At 40.0% G+C, this 21797-nt stretch overlaps 3 protein-coding genes across 9 annotated transcripts in view; 2 read left to right on the top strand and 1 right to left on the bottom strand.

The window, feature by feature from the left end:
* zmiz1a (zinc finger, MIZ-type containing 1a) overlaps positions 1 to 3434 on the top strand; it is a 94602-nt gene extending 91168 nt beyond the window's left edge. For all 6 annotated transcript variants that reach the window (XM_072390913.1, XM_072390911.1, XM_072390912.1 and 3 more), the window contains one exon: positions 187 to 3434. In XM_072390913.1, the coding sequence (XP_072247014.1) occupies positions 187 to 294 (108 nt within the window). In that variant the 3' untranslated portion in view covers positions 295 to 3434. The remainder of the gene's footprint in view (positions 1 to 186) is intronic.
* Positions 3435 to 4464: 1030 nt separating this feature from the next.
* Positions 4465 to 7099, top strand: ppifa (peptidylprolyl isomerase Fa). 2 transcript variants are annotated; one of them, XM_072390923.1, is made up of 6 exons: positions 4465 to 4660; positions 4770 to 4800; positions 4892 to 4980; positions 5071 to 5167; positions 5725 to 5800; positions 5910 to 7099. In XM_072390923.1, exons 1-6 carry the CDS (start codon positions 4517 to 4519, stop codon positions 6043 to 6045), a joined length of 573 nt encoding a protein of 190 aa, XP_072247024.1. In that variant the 5' UTR covers positions 4465 to 4516; the 3' UTR covers positions 6046 to 7099. The 2 variants fall into 2 exon arrangements, with proteins under 2 accessions (XP_072247024.1, XP_072247025.1); XM_072390924.1 differs by having other exon boundaries at positions 4548 to 4631.
* Positions 7100 to 9092: 1993 nt separating this feature from the next.
* Positions 9093 to 21797, bottom strand: part of zcchc24 (zinc finger, CCHC domain containing 24) — a 36704-nt gene continuing 23999 nt past the window's right edge. Inside the window, exons 3-4 of the mRNA XM_072390896.1 lie at positions 17704 to 17868; positions 9093 to 13659 (exon numbers count right to left, since the gene is read on the bottom strand). Of these exons, the coding sequence (XP_072246997.1) occupies positions 13546 to 13659; positions 17704 to 17868 (279 nt within the window). The 3' untranslated portion in view covers positions 9093 to 13545. The remainder of the gene's footprint in view (positions 13660 to 17703; positions 17869 to 21797) is intronic.

Genomic DNA, 21797 nt, shown 5'->3' with positions numbered 1-21797 from the left:
CCTGTTAACAGCTAACATTATCTGCTCCGGCTCTGCTCTCATCTCTTTCCTGTCGGCTCTGTTTACATTTGACTCTCAAATTGCTTCCGAGGAGTGGTAGCTGTGTTTATGAGTTCTCTTGCTTTAATAAACGAGTTGAGTAGAAGCGTGACGCCAATCCCTCCTTTCTCTGCTTTTCATCCTCAGTTGCTTCCAGAGTTGGCCAATCCAGAAGAGTTACTCTCCTATCTGGACCCTCCCGACCTCCCGGCAAACAGCAACGACGACCTTCTCTCCCTTTTTGAGAACAACTAGCCCCTCCCCCCCCATACCCTCCCACGGTAACCCTCTTGCACCTGAAGGAGTCATGACGCGCTCGACTGTCCGTCCACAGATAGCCTCCTGTTGACAACTTCAGGCAGCGTCCTATGCTCATGCACACACATGAACTGTTCCTCAATAGATGATGTGTGGCATAGGAGTGCAGCCGTGTGGGAACTTCAAGGAAGGAAACAGGACTGCCACTCATCCCTGCACTCCCGTTATTCCTGTGTAAAGATTCCACACACCAGTTCTACCACCTCTGGCTCAAAAACCACCATTTATAGCCATGTTGGTTGGCATTAAAGTATATATCATATACACATCTATGTGTATAAAAACACATGATATTTGTGACTTTTCAACTGAAAACTGTGCAGCTATAATCATTATATTTATATATATATATACATACAGTATATATGTATATACATATATATATATGAATCAACACAGAGCCTTTGTAGGCTCAAGGAAGTGTTGCAGCATTGTTTTATATGATTTTGCTTTTTGAAAAAAGACAAACGAGGGGAGACCATTGTGTCCTAAGAGTGTTTTTTTATCCTATCTGAAATGTGTTCTTCCAAATATTTGGCTCATGCCGTGCCCTTTGGCTCCCCAGACTTCTCAGTGTGTGTGTGCGTCAGTTGAATAACTGGAACTCATCAGAGCGCTGAAAGGACCCGCTACAATCGTCCTTAGGTGTCAAAAGAAGAAACGATCGCACGTTGTGCAACGTGGTGTGTGTGAGTCTGTGAGCGTGTGTGTATATGTGCGTGTGTCTGTTTACACGTCCTCTTATGGTTTTCCCACGAGTGTGTTTGAAAGACAGCGGGGAGAGCAAGTTTGAGACAGAAGGGGGAGGAAAAACAGCCAGTTCAAAGGAGGGAAAACAGTGGATTGTTTGGGAGCCGTCTCAGCTCTTCTCTGGCCGCTCTGCAGTTCTTCTAATATTTCACTCTTCCTCATCGGATCACAAGTGCATGCGTGCCAACGGCTCCTGTTGTCTTCGTCCAGCATAAATCTGCTCGATCAGTTTATTTTATCTCTTCATATTTATTATTTCAAGTCCATGATTTTTTTTTTCTTCCTAATTTGTTGTCCTTTTTTTTTTCATGTTTTATCTTTGTCCTACGTTGAAATCAATCAATACACATCACCAGAGTTTGGGTTTTTTTTGTTGGTTTTTTTGCTTTTTGTTGAGGTTGGGTCTGTTATCTTCGAGTTTATGTTCTTTTTTTTTAATCACTGTATTTTATAAAAAAAAAAAAAAAAAAAAGGAAAAAAAAAAGTTACGTTTGCCGACCTTCTTTTTGTCATGTCATCCTTTTCGGGGAGAAAAAAAAAACAAACAAAAAAAAAACGTTGTGCATGATCCAACAGTGTTCCCGCAGCTGTTGTGTATATATCCTTTGTGAATACATTGTGACTGTACAGTACTGTACCTAACTATTACCGGCAACTACATGGTACCGTGTGTCTGTCAAGGACTACACATGCTCACACACACTCACAAACACACGCGCAATCCTTGATCTCCTGTCTGATTTGGTAGGGAATTGACCCAAATGCACTCTCACCGGCCTTGGATCTGTGTGTTGTGTACAGTTTTTTTTTTTTTTTTTTTTTTTTTTTTTCCATGAACCCGTGACAATGCATCAGCAAAGAGGAATATTTGAAATACTCTGCAGGCAAGCTGGAAGTCGGGTTATTTTTGTTTAATTTTTTAAAAATATATGTATGTAAAATTGGGTCGGCTTTAAAAGAGCTGGGCTTTTCTGTCTGAAAGATTGTCAAAGCAGCGCAAGAGGTCCAAAATTCTCCAAAACGTGTTTGTTTAATATATTGGAATATTGTGACCTCGTCCTTTTTATTTAAAGTGAGAATGTGCAAAAAGAGGCCTGAAAATTAGCTTTTGATATCCATACTTGTAATGATTTGTGTATTTTCATCACATTTTATATCCTTTTAAGTTATTTTGTCCAGTGTTTTTATGACCGGTATAATTTGGTTTACACGGTTTATTGCAGTACGGTCAATTAGACTGAAACATTCTACATTTTGTCTGATTAAAAGTCCCACATATAAGTTTTGTAACTCCTCTGAAGAATCCAGTTTGACTTCACTTGTCTTCAAAAATGGATCAAATCAACGGCGCATAACACAGCTGAAGAATCACATGTTGTGTTCGTTTATCTGTTTGTCAAAGACAATGCACTGCCGCTTCGGGATGTTTTATTTCCCTACACAGTGTGTAATTATATAAGTGTAAGCTCTCACAGAATCACGTCTGGTCATTTTAGCGACGCAGTTTGCACCGTCTCATAGCAGACTTTGGAAACTGAGTTGAGGATCTGAAAGAGAGGACGGTTAATATTGTAAATTGAAATCTGCGGAGGGACGCCTCCTGTTTGCATTACGAGGGGAGGAGGTGGCAGAGGATTTGGGGTGGGGTTGGGGATGTAAGGGATATTTGTATATAATGTAAATGACAAATAGAGACACGTTAACAGAAATGTATTCATTTTCTCCAGTTGGAGTGTGCATAGTGTATTTAGAATTTGTAAAGCTTGCATCCTCCTGTCAGACATTGAATTGGGAAAATGAGTCTGTGTTTGATTGCGTCTGTGCAGACCTCTCTACTCATGCCTGTTCATTTATGTAAGATACTTTATGTACCCCTCTGCATTGGGGTTCAAGAAAAAGAAAACACACTTTTCCTTTGTGTAATATTAAACCTCTGTGTATTTCGCTATTACCTGTGTACTTTCTAAAGGTGCTACGAAATTATTGAAACATTTTGAGGTATGATTGGGACTTGGAGACACTGAGCTTTCGGATGGCTCATAAGGGTTGTCTCCAAATTTACAGTTTGTAAAAGAAAAAAGAAAAAAACATTTGTCAAATGTGTCATTTTTATGGAATTTGGCAAACGTGTGCTATAAAGGTACAATCTGAAGTGATTGGCACAAGTGGCAATTGTCTATTTGGTTTTGTACATTCGATGTACAATCATTTCATATTCTAAACTGGTCAGAAGAACATTGTGATTTTTAGTCTTGCAAATCTGTATGTAGTTAGATGACGTGACATCCTAATATTTATCTAATAAATATGTATTCAGATGAAACACAGTGCATGGCCTCTGTGTCTTTTTCACATAGAAAGTGGAACCTGCAACATTTTACAAAAATAGTAAAGCAGACCGAACAATTCTGTCGCTCTGTCCCTGTAAATACAGACTATAACTCAATATAGATATGGATTAGCTACCAGCGATATGAAATGCATGTTAGTTAGTTAAAACAGGACACTTTGACATGGCACAAAAAGCATAGGTGTAAGAAATTAAACTGAAGACGGCTGTATTCCATTTAACCAAAGACTGCAACACTGGCACTTATACTGTTCCTATGAAAGGGTTAAGTGTCCTCTTTGTAAAAGTTTATTATTATCCAAAGAATAGCAACTGTTATTTGTAAAAAAACAAACAAAACAAAAAAAGTTATGGAACGTATGTGGATAAAATCGACTTTGTGATATTGTGAAATGATGCAGAACTCTCATCATGAAGCAGGTTTATCTTGGCCAGTAGTATGGCCTTGTTTAAAAAAAAAAAACTTATTTACAGAGATATGATAAAGTTGAGAAGACTTCTACTGTTTCCAACTGTATACCTGAGCATACATGGATGCAGTGAGGTTTAATACTGACCTTTTGGTTTAATGTGGGCTTTGTTGCAAATGTCAAAATGAATGTGCTGAATGTTCATTTTCACGAAGTTTATTGGACTGATGGAACATGAACAGAGCACGACCCATTAAAAATGTTGTGTGGATCTGCATCACTTTAACAAAAAATAAGTTATTTAATCATGATTTTATTAAAAAAATAAACAAAAAAACAATGCATTAAACGGACGTTTTGGTAGTTCCACCATTGAATATATGAGTATTCAGAGATTAAAATGTCACGCTCTCTGTAGAAGCTTGTTTTGCAGTTAATATTCTCTTCTTTGTGTAGAGAAACTTTACAACAGATATCCAACCTCTTCCGCAGATGAAGTAATAAATGAACATGGACATGTTATTTTAGTTTCTCCCGCGCGGTGTCGCTGTTTCACCGCCACAAGTCTGCGTCTATCTATGACGTCACATACAAACACTAGCAGCACCCATGGCCTGCGGGTCCTCTTCACCGAGTCAGCTGAGCAGCGATGATACAAATAAAAAACCGCATGAAATACAGCTCGCTGGGCCTTGCCACAGCCAGGTTGGTGTCCACCCGGCCCTCTAAGAACCCAGTCGTGTTTCTGGACGTCGACGCCGACGGTGAGCCTCTCGGAAGAATAACCATTGAGGTAGCTAGCTTAGCGGCTAGCCGCTCTCAGAGACCTTTAACCTGCAAACTGCATGTCCCACACACAATTCAAATCAAACACCAATTCATCCATTTGTATTATCTTGCAGCTGAATGCGGATGTTGTGCCAAAAACTGCAGGTATGTTTTAAACAAAGTTTTCTTTTTTTAATTATTTTAAAAAAAAAATCCTGTTCTTGTTTAAACGCTAATAAAAAGTCATATGTCACAGAAAACTTCAGAGCCCTGTGCACAGGAGAGCACGGCTTTGGATTCAAAGGATGTGTGTTTCACAGGGTCGTACCCGAGTTCATGTGTCAGGTAAGATTTAGAAAGAGGACGCGGTGAGGTTTAGTCAGGTGCAGTGAGGTGTAAAGTGTTCATCGTGCTGTGCTGTGTCTTCTGTCACAGGGAGGAGATTTTACCAACCACAACGGCACAGGAGGGAAGTCTATTTATGGGAAAACATTCAAAGATGAGAACTTCAAGTTAAAACACACTGGTCCAGGTATATATCACAGCAAAGATAAATATCATGGACAATATATATCATTCTCAAACTATTCTCTGATTCCTGTGGGGATTTAGATCATTTTCATTATTTATTTTGCATGTTAAAAACTAATCATTGCACAAGAAGATGAATAAAAAGCAGATTTTATTGAATCGATACCTACATTTGCATTTTGATAGCGCTCCCTCCCCACTAGATGGCAGTATCGAACCCCCACAAGCCATCAAATACTCTGGTCCTATAGATTTTGCAATCCTCCCAAGAATGACCTACTTTTTAGAAAGTCAACATGCACAAATCAAAATACCTCCCTTTCTTGGATAAACTTTGTCCACATGCAGATCATTTATTAGTGCTGCGTTTCATGTTATGTGACCACAGATTGCGTCAGTCTCAGAGGAGAAACTTTTTTTTTTTTTTGCAACATTTGCTTACGCTCATCTCCTTTGCTACACTCGGGTCTAAATTTCGCTGGATCAAGAGTAAGTGGACGTTCAGGCTTTCTTGTGTGCATAACCATGTGTTTTGTTTTGGGTTTTTCTGCCCTGCAGGAACACTTTCCATGGCAAATTCAGGACCAAACACAAACGGCTCGCAGTTCTTCATCTGCACGACTAAAACTGAATGGTAAATGCTCCGCCGTCATCAGAGCTCCACAGCACATATAAGCTTGCCACATCCAAATCTAGCCACTTACCAGCTGTTGAAGTCACCTTCCCCTGTTTTCATTGGACAGGCTCGACGGTAAACACGTGGTGTTTGGGCAGGTGAAGGACGGCATGGATGTGGTCACCAAGATGGAATCCTTCGGTTTACACGATGGCGGCGTGATCAAGAAAATTGTCATCGCTGATTGCGGGGAGATCAAATAACGCACCGAGTCATTCACAGACTTCTGTTTGGATGTCTGCGTGCAAACGTTGGGCGTCATGGTGGATTCTTCTTCATCTAAAATGTGCAGTTCTCGTAGGGACCCGGTCACGTCTCGTTTCGTGGTCTAAATGAGGTTTGCGGGGTTTGAATAATGTCTGCGTTTTAGAGTGATCGTGCTGCACTTTGTGCAAAGACCAAGCCATTCGATTTGTACAATCACCGGAAATGAGTTATTGAATCCCAACAGCTGTTGCATTTTCCAAAAAAATGTAAATAAATTGCAGATACGACACAACATTTGATTTTGACGGCTGTATATTCCTCCTTGGTTGAATGTGTCACAAAACTTGGATGAAATTGCTAATTTGGGGCTTTTATTTTGGAAGAAAAATGATGGCATTATGAATTCCCACAGTTAGGACTTTGTTTCATCTGTGACTTTTCTGACAGCTTGAAATCAGATCATGAAAATAATGTTCTTTGAAGGGATTGACGGATCGGCCTCACAGCATGGATTTTCCACAGTCGATGTGAACACTGGGTGAGTTTCCTGGCCGTGTCATTGTCCTGGCGCTTTGACGTCTTTCTCCGGTCAGTCTGTATGTTTCCCTTTTACAGCCTTCCCATTTTGTTCGTACTTGCATCCGATTTGAAACGCAGCTGATTTGGATCCATCGCCGTTTTTGCCCCTTTGAGTGTTGAATTACCCTCTTGAAGGAGTTTCTCAGCCCTTTTCATTGTTTCCACTGACGGCCCTTTTTGGGGCCACGTTTCCTGCCAATCGGCTGAGTGCAACAGCTCCTTAAGGTCTGCACGCACTCTCTTTTAACTGCAGACTCATGTTTGCATGCTTGGCCTTGTCTAAATATTTGGTTTAGAAATTGAACTTACAAGACGATTCCGTGATGGTTTCCGGTGCTTGATTTGAAAACAACTAAATTAATATCTTTTTAAGTGTGGCGATTCCGTAACTTTTTCCAGGGTTGCACCGTCCTGATTTCAACACTTGAATGCCAGTTTAACGTAATAAAAACCAAGTGGGTAAAAATAACATATTAGAAAGACAATTTATGTTGAAACCTGAGCTTTTTTTTTTCTCCAGAAAAGCAACACCAGCTACACGTGCACCGTTGCATCACTTCTCTATCAACAGTACCGTATGTTCCGTTGCTGAGGAGACTTTTGCCTCCTGTTTGTTGACATAGGATTCCAGTTGCTCAACACTTGCAACGCCCTGCATCCATGTTTTCCACAACAAATATCAAATTCAGACTCCTCAGACCACGGGACAGTTTTCACCGTTTCAACTTCGCCTCAGTCCATCTTTAAGAGCGCGGGGGCTCGGAAAAGATAACACTGTTTCTGAATGGTAATTGTAAATTGTTTTCTTTGCGAGGTTAAGTTTGAAGTTTGCCTGTTTTGCGCACGCGTTCAATGACGGTGGTTTTCACGAGTTCCTGAAAACACGCTGCGATTTCCTCCAAAGAATCTGTTTTTAAATGCAGTGACTCCCCAGAGCCTGAAGACCACAGCCACTTTGAAACTGGTCTTGTCCCTAAGAGTCTCTTAATGATTTTGCATATTGTAAACGAGGAAATTCGTCACATTAGACAATCATATTACTGCCTTGTTGTCCTTTGATTACACAACTTTTTCCACTCTTTATTTTGCTATCCCAACTTTTCTTTTTAAACATTTTTCAGTCTCAGTTTCAACATTTAATATATGTGTTCCATTTGAAAGAAAAACCCTTTGTCTGAATGATTTGTAAGTGGTTGCATTCCATTTCTCCTTTTACACAGCGGCACAATGCTCTTGGAAATGGGACTGTAAAATAATGGTGCGGTTGCTCTTCACTTACTGCTTTTATAAATGAGCATTTTCAGATTTTACAAGCTCTGCTCTAAGCACAGGACATTTGCTCTCTCGTGCCACCGGCCCCCCCTGGCTTTAAAGCTTCCCGGAAAAGATCCAGCAGCTTTTTTTAGACTCCTGCTCCAACACAAGCGACTTCCTGTCCATCAAAGCAGGATGTGACATCCACGTATTGGAGCTGAAAAATCACGGGAATACACTTAACAGATGATATACATGTGGGCTCACTGTAGGCTTACTGGGCACAGTTATAGCTGATGATTTAATGTGCTGGAACCACAGAGGAATCTGAAAATGTCTTCAGCTTGAATGTAGGCTGCTCTTCCTCTGCCGACTCTTTATTGGAAACACAGAGTGTCTTGAAGGGAGAGAGAAGGAGGCCGGGGCATGTCTGAAAGCTGGAGACTGGGTGGTGCTGCTTATCGAGCTAATACTTTATGAAAGTAAATAATGAAGCTACGTGAAAAGGCAGCTCTTGCCCCTAAATGAAAGCATATGCGCCCTGACCTTCCACCGTTTGTTTGAATTCTCCGATTACATTGTTGCCATAGTGACTCCTCAGCTCGCACTCTGTTTGAGCTGGAGATGTTGTAACAAACTTGATATAATTTGGGTCTCCACCCTCTGGTTTAGTTTTAGTTATTTGGAATGCATGTCCAACATTCTGCATGGAAACTTGGCTGGAAGGACAATGGTGCTGCGGCCAGTGTTTTAACACACATGCAAAACAATGACATCTTTACAGCTGGTGCAAACCGGTTCTCGAAATGTCTACATTTAATCACACGGCACTCATGTCAGCTGGTGTCCTTTTCTGTGTTTAGATTTTTCTGTCCACAGTCGGACTCAAAAGTGCTGAAATGGAGCATGGAGCGCTGGCAGCTTTACGTGTCCATTATCTTTCAGCACTTTCACAGAACGTGAAAATGTTTTACAAGTTTCACTCCTCTCTGCATTGCACAACCACCATGGATAATCCATTAGAGACCTCTATCGTAATCCATACGCTCAGCATTGTGTAAGACCTCGAGCTTGTAGACACAGCACAGGGAGATGGTAAAAACATGTATTCTTCATTCCTGGGAGATGGGAGCTCGAAGGAAACGAGACGAGATCCAACACCTCCGAGTTTAAGATAACATCGATTCACCAGAGGACCAAAACATATTAAACAACGCAGACCAAGCAGTTATAATTCAATTGAACTTTTATTCAACAAACTCTCAACAGCACTAAAGCACTAAAATGTTTTCCCAACTAACAAATAAGGCACATTTTGGAATGCCGTTTCATGGACATGAAAAACAGACCTGTGGTCGACTCTCTAAATCTCAACTGTCCTCGTTTCCCAAAATCATTCCATCCTCCCAACCTCACGCCTGCGATCTGTCCAATTCAAACATTACATTATTGCAATACTGCTTTACAAACATCTCAAGAGATACAGACAGTCAAGAATACAAACACAGCTTCCCAACTCGACCACGCAAGTGTTAACACATTACATTCAGTAAATATGTGTTATTCGTAGAGGCTACACTTGTGGTAAATGAAATACTTCAGGGCTAATAATCAGAAGTTGCTGATAATGTTGGAAAAAAAAAACAAAATGGAGCCAACTACTGAATGGGTTTTAAATAAGTCTACATTGCACAAAAATAATATTAAATTCAAATCCAAACACATGCACATGCAAACTCTAAAACAGTTCTTTGTCACACACTCTTTGACCAAAGTATACACTTCCTATACGACTAGTAACATTTTATAATAGTTTCTTGTCATTGCTGCTTTAAGCAAACTACATCTCACAGTTTAATGTGCTTATACAGTGGTGAGTATCCATCACTAATTAAGAAGAAAAAAACTCTGCATGTTAACACAATATATCTTAATATCTGTTGTTTACAAAAATGAATACATGCGGCTTTAAGGATGTAAATGGCAGCTCGTAAAATTAGTCACATAGTAACTGAATAATATGGGTTATTCAATACTTTTATAACATCATACAACAAAACACAAAGTAATACAATGGCTTATAACTGAGAAAGGGTATTAATTATGTACCAGCTTTTTTTTTTTTAATAATATTCTATGTAGACATCAATATTTCCTTCTTAGTGTAACTTTGTTGCATAATCTATACAAAAATTGTTGTAAAAAGTCTTTCTATAAATACTTCTTCAGGATAAACCCTTCAGATTATTGTAAAACAAAGAAAGAAAAAAAAAAGACTCCCAGCTTTGATTATTTCTCAGCAATAGGCCCTTCTTCGAGCACAAAAAGAGAAAAAAGAAAAAAAAGAAAGCTTTAATATTGCTTAACACTTCATTGAGAATGATGGCCATCAAATATATACATAAAACTATCTGTCTTTGTCAGGGAAATAACTTGAGTTTGCAGATTGCTTTAGAATTTTCAACATCTATTAAGTGTTCCAAAATACACATCTCATTCATAGAAAATAGCAATTTTGAACTGCAAAGGTACTAGAAAAGTCAAGTATGTGTAATTCAAGACATTATGTCTGAAAGCAGATTCTTTTTTTTTCTTTTTCTATTATGTACTCCACCAGCTGCTTCCATTGGCTCTTGACTTGCCATTTTAAATGGCTTCCTTATAACATACAACTGTGGGTGGAATTGATAAAATTTTTTAGTCTTCTGCCGCAACTTTGTGAATCACAAAATTGCTACTTCTCTAGGAGGTTAATTCACAAGGCATCCTTGGTGTCTAATTCACTTCAGCCTTGTGGTATGATGTTGCCAGTCGGGTTCATAAAGCCCTGTTAGCGTTGTGCCGCAAACAAAAAAGATGATAACGGCAAGAAAATGGATTTTTCCCAACAGTGGTGGGATGTAAGGAGACTTGAAAGAGATGTGCTGAATCTGTTGTTTGAAGGGTGCACTCATTTTACTCCCAAAATAAGTTTCTCCGCCTTCATTTTTTTATGGAGTCCTGAAGGAGCCTTGCCGAGTCTGAGAAAATTAACCTAACGATGTGACGCGAGTTATTTCAGCTCAGGCTTTGCAACACCTTTTTCGGCAAAAAAAGCCCATGTTACGAAATAAGGAGTGAACACAAGTCTTTTAGTGCGGGTGCGAAAGGACCAAGATGCACTCAGATCCTACCGCTCAGACCACATTCACGGGGAGGTCTGTGTCCCATGCAACTGCATAGTTTTAACAGCCTGTGAGCAGAGTGGCCTCGGCCTCACTGATGGACCACCTGCCTAACTGATGTCCTTTACATAAGCAGTTCATTTCCAGCTGACAAGTAAACGGAATCCACGCTGCTGCCTACTGCTGGATAAAAATTGGATTTGCTCTGAAAATGGAAACTATATGAGCATTTCATTGGATATAAAGTGGGCTTCTGTCACTTCTTGGTGCCAGGTGGGAAATGGAATACTCAGAGCCATCCATTTTTGATCAAATCACCCCAAAGACGTGTTAGCAAAACTAGAGACTAAAGGTAAGTCGGGCCTCTGCAGCTTGCATCTTTAGTGTCTCTTGTAAGCCTCTCACAACTGTGTGGCACTGCCCCTCTGAATCATTGAGTGCCCTTTTAACTTACCAGTTGACATTTAGTTCAATTTCCCCACACTGCAATGTACCATAATGACTCCCACCACAGCAAGTAACTGTGCACATTTGTTGCCAAAAGCTATGGGTTCTTGGATAAACAGGACTACAAAAGATTAAAAAGGAGAAAAAAAAAACAAAAAACATAAAGAGTAAGGTCCGCAGTTTCATAATCGACTTCATTCTGTTGTTAAGATCGACTGAGAAATAACATCTTTGTTGATATTCCATGACAACAGACCACAGTAGGATCGTTACTGCCAGCTGGAAGCTTAGAAAACTGCGAAGCGAACACCCACCGTGCCAGTTCAACCACTAATGGAGGGGCTTCATCCTTTTCTTGTCCTTTGTCACATCTTGAACCTGCATTAAACTCTCTGTGTATCACAGTCACCACGTGCGCGCACACTGCTCTATCTCCGAGCCTTGCCTTTTGAAATTCTCAAATGGCCTTTTTAAGTCTCGATGCTTGAAATCTTTTTTTAAGGCACGTAAAGTGTGTAACAGTATAAAATGTAGTCAACCAGCTTCTGTAAGGCTTGAAATACAGTACATATAAAATAGTTCACGATTCCTATAAAAAGAAGGATCCTTGAAAGGCAGGTTTCAATCATTCAAACTGGATTGATTTCCTCATTAGTGCTTTATATCTGCACAATGAGCGACATAAACATGAATACTTCTTCTCCTGAAACGACAAAGTTTATAATTGTAGGCACCGTAAAGTATAACTGTTTGTAACTATCAGTTTTTATATGAATCTTCAGCATCAACACATCACACTTTCTATGTAAAATCATATTCTTTCACTTAACCAACTCAAAATCATTGCACTTCTTCCAAGCGTCACCTCCCTCTACACACTCTTTACACACTCACTTAGCTGTTGGATGTATTTTTTTTTTAATAGGGTGCCAGCCCTTAGAAAATGTTCTGCTTTGCTTCACTGACTCCACGAGGGCTGCCTTGTATGACCCGCAGTGGCACAACACTGACCTAATAGGACAATGTATGGACAGAAATAGTTTTCCTAAGGCTTCTTCTTAGTTGACCCTTCTTTTGATTTGAAGTTACAGTAAAACAGCTCAATCTTTCTAGCAACTGCCCATCGAAATGTTGCAGAAAACTGCAAATTTGCGAGGCAACAAAAATGCTCTAGGGCAGGTGAATGAAACGGTTATGTCAGCAATTTGCTAAATTTAGCTGAGGAGCGACTCTATGCAACTTAACCTACAGTAGTTTCTAAAGACAAATGGAAGCAGTTACATAATAATGTGATATACAAACATAGAAAAAAATCTTTCTTTATGTCCCAGTTAAATTCAAATTGCACACTAGACAAGAAAATAAATATGCCAAATGTAAGCTAGGGATGTATGGCACTTTATCCCTCAGTTAATTCACAGTTAATAAGATGTGCTGCTGACCCCAATATGGCAAGACATAAAAGGCCTCTATATACATTATGCCATTGTAAGAGGCCGCGGTTAAACGTTCATCACATCACCTCACACCTCACTTGGCAGGGAAATGGAAAGCAGATCTCTGTAAACACAAAGCCAACAAACCCCAAGGTGAGGTAATGTATTGTGACCAATGTTGTCAGTGACACCAATGCAATACACGCCTGGCGCTGATTCATCAACACGATAATTAACCAGAACGTTGGAGTAATGCAGTTTCGGCTATACGGGATTTTGGCAAATTTTCTGCCTTTCACAAAAAGCACGTCAAGAAATTGATCCTCAGTAAACAGTTCCTCTTATTCCTGGATGTAATCTTCAATTGACAGTAAAACAACACTGACTGAAATACGTGTTACACATTTTGCCGAGAGGAAGGACTGCCGTAGCGTAGAAGGAAGGTGTCAGAGAAAAAGACAGGACTCGAGCTACCATCTATAGATAGAGGAAATACCGAGGGGAAGACTTGTGCAGGGCAGGGTTGAGGGAAACCTGGATGTGAACTGGGCAAGGAGGATGCCAGCCCACAGGACTTGGGACACGAAAGTTCCTCTCTCCCTCTAGATAATGATGATTATTGCACACGGCGGCAGTAGTAGCCCAGGACTTTACATTTCTCACACAGGTGTTGTGGGTGCTCCTTACTCTGGTCAGACACATCCAGGCCATCCGGCTTCTCTAGAGGCCGCTGGAGACACAGAGAGAGGACCAATAATGAGAGATATTAAGAAACCAAGGAGGCAAGCAGCAAACAAACAGTGTAAAACCCCTGAGTTTTGCAAGCAGTTCATTTGGCAGATATATGCAAAACTAATCTGGCCCCAAACACCACTGCAAAATTCTTTACAGACCAGACGTGCACTAAACACAATTAGTTGCAGAGATATGGCAATGCACCATCAGCTGTGGAAACTTGCAGAACGCTTATACAACACAGTGTTAGAAAAAAAAAAAAGGTCCATTATGCATTTATTTGATCATCGTGACCTATATGGAAATATTAGCATCGGTTTTCTTGGAATCATTATTAGGGATAAAGGCAATCTTCCTGGGCCAGCACGCTTGGAGGTGATTTTAACAGTCCATCTGGAAATTCTTATTTGTCGTCTATTCTTTCTTGTTGGAGCTTTTTTAATAAACCTTTATTTATTCCAAAGGGTTTAACTAAAGGAAACCAGGTTAGCATGGGTCATAGCAAGGAGATATTTCAAGAGTCCACTAATGAGTCTGCCAGCAAGTTTTGAGATTTAATGTTGCCGTGTCAAAGACATTAGGTGCTTGAGGAAAACTGGAAAATCTTATGTATAGTTTCTGTGGTCACCTCAGTGGCTACAGTGAACTGGGTTGAAGCCTCTGTGCATCTTCCTTGTTGAATTGTACTTTAATAAGGATCTCAAGGGAGTCTGAACTGTGATGATTTGGAGGACTGAAAACAGAATGTTCGCCTGCTGCGATCAATAACTACATTTGTTGTGTGTGAGTGTTTGGCAAAGAGGCAGGAATTAAATAAAATAACTTGGGTATTAGTTTGCTATAAGAGCTGTTGGGGATGTGTGTGTATATATATGTATATATATATGGTGCCTTTCCAGATATGAAGGTTAACAGCTCCAAAGGCTTGAATGCACCCCATCCCATTAGAGAGACCGGCTTTTGAACTGAACGTTGATAACAAGCTGAATGCTCCCTCTCCTCTTTGGTCAAGAGGATTTGACAGCCATGATTTCAAAAAAGAATTTCAAATTATGATTCATCTTTCCACAGAACTGTTTTCCACCTTGTGTCGGCCCATTTTAAATGAGCTTTGGCCCTGAGAGACTTGGTGTTTCTGGATCGTGTTCATGTATAGCTTCTACTCTGCATGATGGAGATTTAACCTGTATGGTTCCTGGTTCCTGAGTCCATGCAGTTAATTCCATGACAGAATGGTGCCTATTTCATTACAGTGTTGCCTGGTAAATTGATGAACCTCTGCCCATTTTACTACATAGAGACTCTGCCTCTTTAAGTGGTCTTTTGTACCCACTCTTTTAACTGTTTCCAATCAACCAAATTAGTTGCATCATGTTCTTCCAGCTGTTTCCTTTTAATGACTTATGTTTTTAGTCATTGGTTGACCCTTTCCAAACATTTTGAGACGTGTTGCTGCCCTCAAAAACAATATGAGCTGTCTTTCATGGAAAAGTCAAATGTCTCATTTCAGCATTTGGTATGTTGAACCAGAATGAATCACACAATCAGAATGAATATTTAGTATCTTCCTGAACTGCAAGTCATTTGTATGCCTGACAAAATGTGTTGAAATTCATCTGAAGAGGTCGGATTTGAGAGAGCATACTTTTACGTACTTTTACTTACATTTACCAAAAAGGTAAATGTAGGCTTGCTATCACTAGAGCAGAGGACCATAAATAAGTCAGCCTCAGCTTGGCATAAAGTTTAAAAACAAATAGAAGAAGAAAAAGGAAAAAAAGAGACAGTCTGAGCTTTTGAGTCACAGGCATTCATTTTACATTCTTTTGATCTTGTAATTTAAAGTTTGCCTTTAATTGTAAACAGCACAACGTACATCCCTTCCTTAACATTTTATTTATGATAAAATATAAGAACAAGAATAACGTAACCTTAGTGATTAATCCTATGTGGTTTATGTTAAGCACATGGTTAAGGCAATGTAGTAGCCTGAGGAACCAAACCAGGGAAATATGAATTAATAAAGTACAGCTCAGTTAAAACTCAAAAGTCTGGTAACAACACAAAGTAGCACAAAGTCTTATTTCTAATAAATCAAGTAGTGGAAATGGAGAACTAACAGCTAACACACTAGCAAGCCAAGACAAGGTTATCAATAGTCAGCTTATTCCTGTCATCTTAGCACTGTTTCTGGCTTTAGTTTAACTTGCCAAGGCATTTCTTTTTTTCTCCAAGTTATGCATAAATTCCACAAAAAAAAGTTGGGGAAAAGAAAAAATAATACAAAAAATAATACAAATTTACTAAGCCTTCAAGATCACATAATTTACTCAACGCAGGGGTTGTTTTTTGTGGGAGAACTGCTAGATTTGAGTGAGTAAAAGAAAGAAGAAAACCATAAAAGTGAGGGAATCCAAAGCAGGATCACTCCCTGTGGAAATTGTGCTCTTTACCAAATGGATGTAAATCTTTAGTACATGTGCAAGAAATTGTAAAATACATATTTCATTCATGGGAATTCACAGCAAAGAGCTCTTTGATTTTCGCAGGCATAGAGGTCAGTCGTTCATTTGAAAAACTAACCGGGGGGCTGGCTATATATCAGTGGGGGGCGTTTGTTTGCTTGCCTGTGTGCAGCTCTGACACAAGACACAAGCACAGCAGAGTGGGGTTTTCTCACCAGCAAATTAAATGGAAATAAATCATTTCAGCAGAGAAAAATACTTGAGTATAATTATCATTGCTTTTTGTAATGTTCTCACATGGACAACTATACAATTAATGGAGAAAACATTTGGAAAAAAAGAGTTTTCTTTATTGTTTTCTCAGAACGTTGAGACTCTTTGGCAGACGTTTAGAATAAACTCTATGGTATTCAAGGAATGAGAAGGGCTTCAAGCAGTAATCCTAAATTTATTTCAGGAAGTCGAATTGAAATTATGTAGAAAAGTATAAATATTAAAATGTGATGTGCTGAGGATAAATATGTCTGGATGCTTTCTCCATCTCTTTAGTCAACAAGCTTCCCTCTCTCCCTCCCTCTACCTTGCCTTTCCTGTGTCAAGTGTTTGATAGTCTTCCCTGATTCCAAAGTGTTTCCACCTGTTCCCCATGGCTCCTCTTGTGTTCAAATAGTCTGCGTCTCCCTTGTCTTGTTCCAGTGTGTTGCAACCTGTTACGTGCCTCACTCTAGCGTTCTTGTCCCACAGTAAACCACAGCCTTGAATCTAAGAGCCTGTAGCTGAGCGATCCTCCTACAGAGCTATCTTTTTGGTGTAAGTTTTTTCCATAGCCTGTTTTGTTCCTCCCTTAAGGAGTGATTTTAATTTTCATTAAGGTTTCATAGAACCTCCGATAGTGGAGTGTTATGTCTTTGATTTATTGTTAATGTTTCTTAGAGCCTCCATTAGAAGGAGAGTTTTTGTTTCTTATAAAGTTTCATAGTGCCTCTGTTTTCGGGAGAGCATCTCTTGTTTGGTCCGCCTCACTAGGAGAGCATGTAAAGTTAATTTGTAATCTCTAATAACCCTTTCTGTTTTCCTCCTAGAGTGGAGAAGGTTTTTCATAGCCCTTTGTTTTGCCCTGTTTTGGAGATCCTCAACTTGTTTATTTCAAATAAACCTTCTTGCGTTGAAATCAACCCTGCATCTGTGTCCTGTGGTCAGTGACAGCTGCAGGTCTACTTGTAGCTTTTGTAGTTTAGTTATCATACACAAGGGCAATTTCTGTCACTGTATAAACCTCCACTCCATCTCAGATAGTTTGTGTCTACAAGCCATTAATAAGGACCTTTTTGGTTTAAGATTTGATGACATTCCATACATAATCTCAAACTTTTTCGGGGTCAGGAAATGTCATTTGTTCATTTGATTCTGCCACATAACTATTATGACTCTTATTTCATTTTAATGAGGCCACCTGGACTCTCCTCAAAACCTATGCAAACCAGAGTATGAACTCGGTTAACTTTGGCTGAGATGGTCCAGTCTTAAACTGTACTTCCCTGCAAATTCTTCGAAGGCAAGCAAGCAGCAAGTACCTGTTTGTGTGGGTAGACATTGATGTGGCATTTGATACATTCTTGTCCCATGTTGGCCCAGGAGTTGCCACTCATCCACTTCCTCTTACATTTGGGACACTTGTATTCTCCAAAGCATCTTTTTTTCCCCTGGTAGGGTGTCAGTCCTTCACCTTTGGGCCTAGCCTATAAAAAGAAAAAAAAAAGGTGATTAAAAGCATGCATATGTGGGAATATCATTCACCTTTACAATGCATACTTGAAAAAAATTTCTTTCAGTGCATAGGGACATTTTTAAGACACACTCTTGCACTCAGCTGGACAGTGAAGTATGGGGGAGGTGACAGCTGGGTGTTTCCATCCTTGTCGTGCTAATATATCCAACTTCTTCATACAGAACTCTCCTACACACGGTTTTGGCTCGATGTGTAATTGACGTTTACTTCCATTACAGCTGCGTTAAATTACTCCTCTGATTCCCGTGAGGGAGATGATTACGAACAGTCAGTCAGCCATGAAAAAGCACTAGCCTGAGGGCAATATTGCTTGGAGGAGCCGCCCCTATGACTTAATGTTGGCAACTTTATTTAGTCCACTATAACAACATTTGCAGAAAAAAAAGACACATTTTTCCCTTTAAAGCATGCCACAAACAAATGCAATGCTGATGTCATCACAGGGATAAATCACTAACTGTCTTCCAGCCTGCCAAAACAAACCAAAATGTACACTGATTAGCAAGTTTGTCAGAGCTCATCATTATCAATTCTGAAGCTCTATAGCTGGAAAAAAAAAAGACGTGCCAGAAGTTGCATTTGCCTGTGTGACAAGTGTTGTTATCAGACTGGGAGTGATAACTTTGGTCAACAAAATTCTGCATTTGGAACGCAGTCATTGGTAAATGGAATAGCGAATAATTTTCTAAATGCTTTCTTGCACAGATGAAAATCATTTATGACAGAAGTAATCTTAATGCACAGCATGCATGCAACTCCTGGCTTCTCTCCATGAAGTTAAGAAAGACTCTCACTTCAAAGTGAAATCAGAACTGTCCTGTCCACTCCTGCCTCCCCCTGCAAGCCTGCAGATTGTTTTGATAATCACTTTAACATTGGTTGCTGGTTTTGGGATGGACGGAGGGAATATGGGGTAATGAGAGTGAGAGAACGGGGTAAAGTTTGTATCCCTGGTCTTCCCTTACTGTGTCCCAGCCTGGGTATGAGTAATAGAAACTTAAATCAGCAGCATCTGGCGCTTTCAAAACAGACGTCAGCACTTTGCATCAGCATCAGCGAGCCAGGACTAAGTATGAGCGGCTGTGCTTCAATCCGGCCCCTTAACAGCATGACCTCAACCCCACTGTCAGCTTTGCATCTTCCACTGTGACAGCATGCAGGCTGGAAAATGTGACTCCTGCTGGCCTGCACCACACTACTCTATATACACTGACAGCGTTGATGGGCAATCTTGAAGAGAATGTCACGGCAACACTTTGTTTGGATGCTCTCCTGCAAATGATCTGGGTACCATGCAATCCAACTATAAATGAGCGGCCATTCACACTGTTAAAAACCTTTTCTCTTTCTGCCCTGTTACATAAATACGTTTGACAGTTTGAGCTCTAAAATAAACTGATCAGAGCACCAAGCGTCCAACCAAACGTGGATAACCTTGATCTTCATTATTCATTTGGAAATTTGAACGTAGTCAGAGATTCCTGTTGCAGTTGTTTATGTAAGAAAAGAAAAAAAGATCTCCCGGACTCTACAGCCAGGACTCAGCAGGACAGAAACAGCACTCATCCACCTCCTGACTATCCTCCTTTGCTGCATGCTGTTTCCAGGGCCTTGGCCTTTGGCTGCACATCCTGGGCTGTCTTCAGCTGAGCACTTTCAGATTGGCTCAAACTCTAAAAACATTCTATCTGACGTTGCTTTGAACTGAGTATGTACATATTTGTAATCCAGAAGAATAAGAAACTGTATTGACATTTAGAGTGTATGACAATGCAACGACACGTGTGTATTGTATACATGCGCAGTACAGTTTGATCAGTTATTCAGCTCGTTGACTTTCTACACTTTCTACTCCCCAGTATGAGGATTGGAGCCTTTTCTTTGTCCTCAGTCACAACAAACTTAATGTATTTGATTTGAGAAGTGATCTTGAGATAAAATATAAGATATGAGATTTTTTTTTAAATGATCACATTTACAGGCTTTTGAATAACATCAAATTAGGTACAGCACTAATACAAACAGAAAGTTGGTAAAAATGCATGAAAGCCATCAGTAAACTTGAGGTGCATTCGAAAGGCAGAGTTCTCCACCAAGACCAATGCCCTACTTTGCAGTTTTGAATAAAGTGATAGATAATCACTAAATCACCAAAAAGTTTTTCTTACTCCACTTTTCCACAAAGTTTAATGAAATTTGACTTGGTAGTTTTTATGTACTCTTGCTGAACAACTGAAAGACATTCAAATAAACAACAGTTAAAAAAAAATCAAGGAATGGACAAATTTCTCATGTAAATAGTTTCTCTTCACACATGCAAATTTTAGGAGTAATTTAGTTTTGGAGGACTGCAAAGCTCCATCCTATTTGGACATTTGGAGTCATAAATCTGAGTATTGCATTTAAACTGTGGTCAGCTGCTGTCAGGCCATTGCAGCACACTGTCTCTCATGGAGGTCTGGGACGAAGTGTTAGTCAGGTTCCAAAGTCATGCGCTTTACAGGCAGAGTTGGGATTGCACATTCCAATGGACTCCCAAACACGTGGGAACAAATGCCACAATAACATCTGGACTGTTGTGCCATCACTGTCAGCAGAGGCAGACTGAGAAAAACATCACTGGAGGTAGCGGCTAATGGTGCAACTTTGGGTTTTTTTTTCACATGCATGGAGGGCCTGTCATTTTGTTAACGCTGATGCAGCGAAATACAGATCAAAACTGTAAACACTGGAGTGGCTGAGTAAATGTTTTAGTTAGGGTGGATTTCCAGAAAAATATCCTTTAAAGCAACATTTACAAACTGTTCACAATGCACTTAGTACAATGACTAATATGATGGAACTGCGTCATCACACCATGCAGAACTCTGGAGATGAGCCTGCACAAGAGGGTGTGTTATGTTTTCCTTTGCTCTATACAAAAAAAAAACATTTGAGCTTAACTTGAGCAATTTAGAGCTTTTTAGTTTTCTGTCAAGTGGAAGCAAAGCCGTGAAACAGCAAATCAGCTGATGATGTATGTGGTGTTTGTCACATTATTTCTTTTAACAGTGCTCAGTGTCTGTATTAGTCCAAAGGCTAGAGCCCTGTGAGTTAAAGTAAGATAAGGGTAAGTGTGAAGAAGACAGTGTCCTTAGAAGAGACAGCAGAGCTCAAAAACCACAGCTAGCTTACCACCACCACCTGGTTCAGATAACAGCAGGGACTCATCATATCACACACAAATACATACACACTTTGGGTCAGTGAACTGTTAAATGAGGCATGTGCACACATGTGATACACACCTTGGCTGAGCTAGTGTCTGTACAAAACATGGCCACACACAGACACGAGCAAAAACTGCTCTCCATCTTCCTCTGTCCCCTTTAAAACACACACACACTAAACAAATTCCACCTCCACAGGTTTTCGTACACTCTTGAGATACAACTGGAAAGTCTCGGCACACGGTTTCCGGCATTACTCCCACTCATCGTCTCACCCTGCTACAAGCACTCTGGCCATTCTTTGGCTTGTATCACAGGATTAATGAGCTCACAAACTGCATTAGATAGAATAAACAGAGCTGAACTAGAGACAGTAAAACAAAAGGGGAGACAAGAATGAGACACAAGAGAGCAACATGGAGGAATTAACATCATAGTTGAAGTCAAAGAGCCTCTTGCTCTGTGAGGATTCTGTGTTGAAGGGGGTCTGAAAACCTGCCGGTAAGGAACCGGACTCCAACACCAACACAAACACACGGAGAAAAGGGAAAGTAGACAAACACCACAAGACCAAGTCAACTAAAGAGAGACCCTCCAATCAGTCCCTCACATGAGAGTGGAGAAACGGAAGGAGAAACTGAGAGAAAGGCAGAGGAGGAAGAAATCTAAA

Source organism: Leuresthes tenuis, unplaced genomic scaffold (genome assembly GCF_036924035.1).
Source record: "Leuresthes tenuis unplaced genomic scaffold, fLeuTen1.0.hap1 SCAF_8, whole genome shotgun sequence".
NCBI classification, from domain to species: domain Eukaryota; kingdom Metazoa; phylum Chordata; class Actinopteri; order Atheriniformes; family Atherinopsidae; genus Leuresthes; species Leuresthes tenuis.
This window is presented reverse-complemented; position numbering and strand designations above follow the sequence as displayed.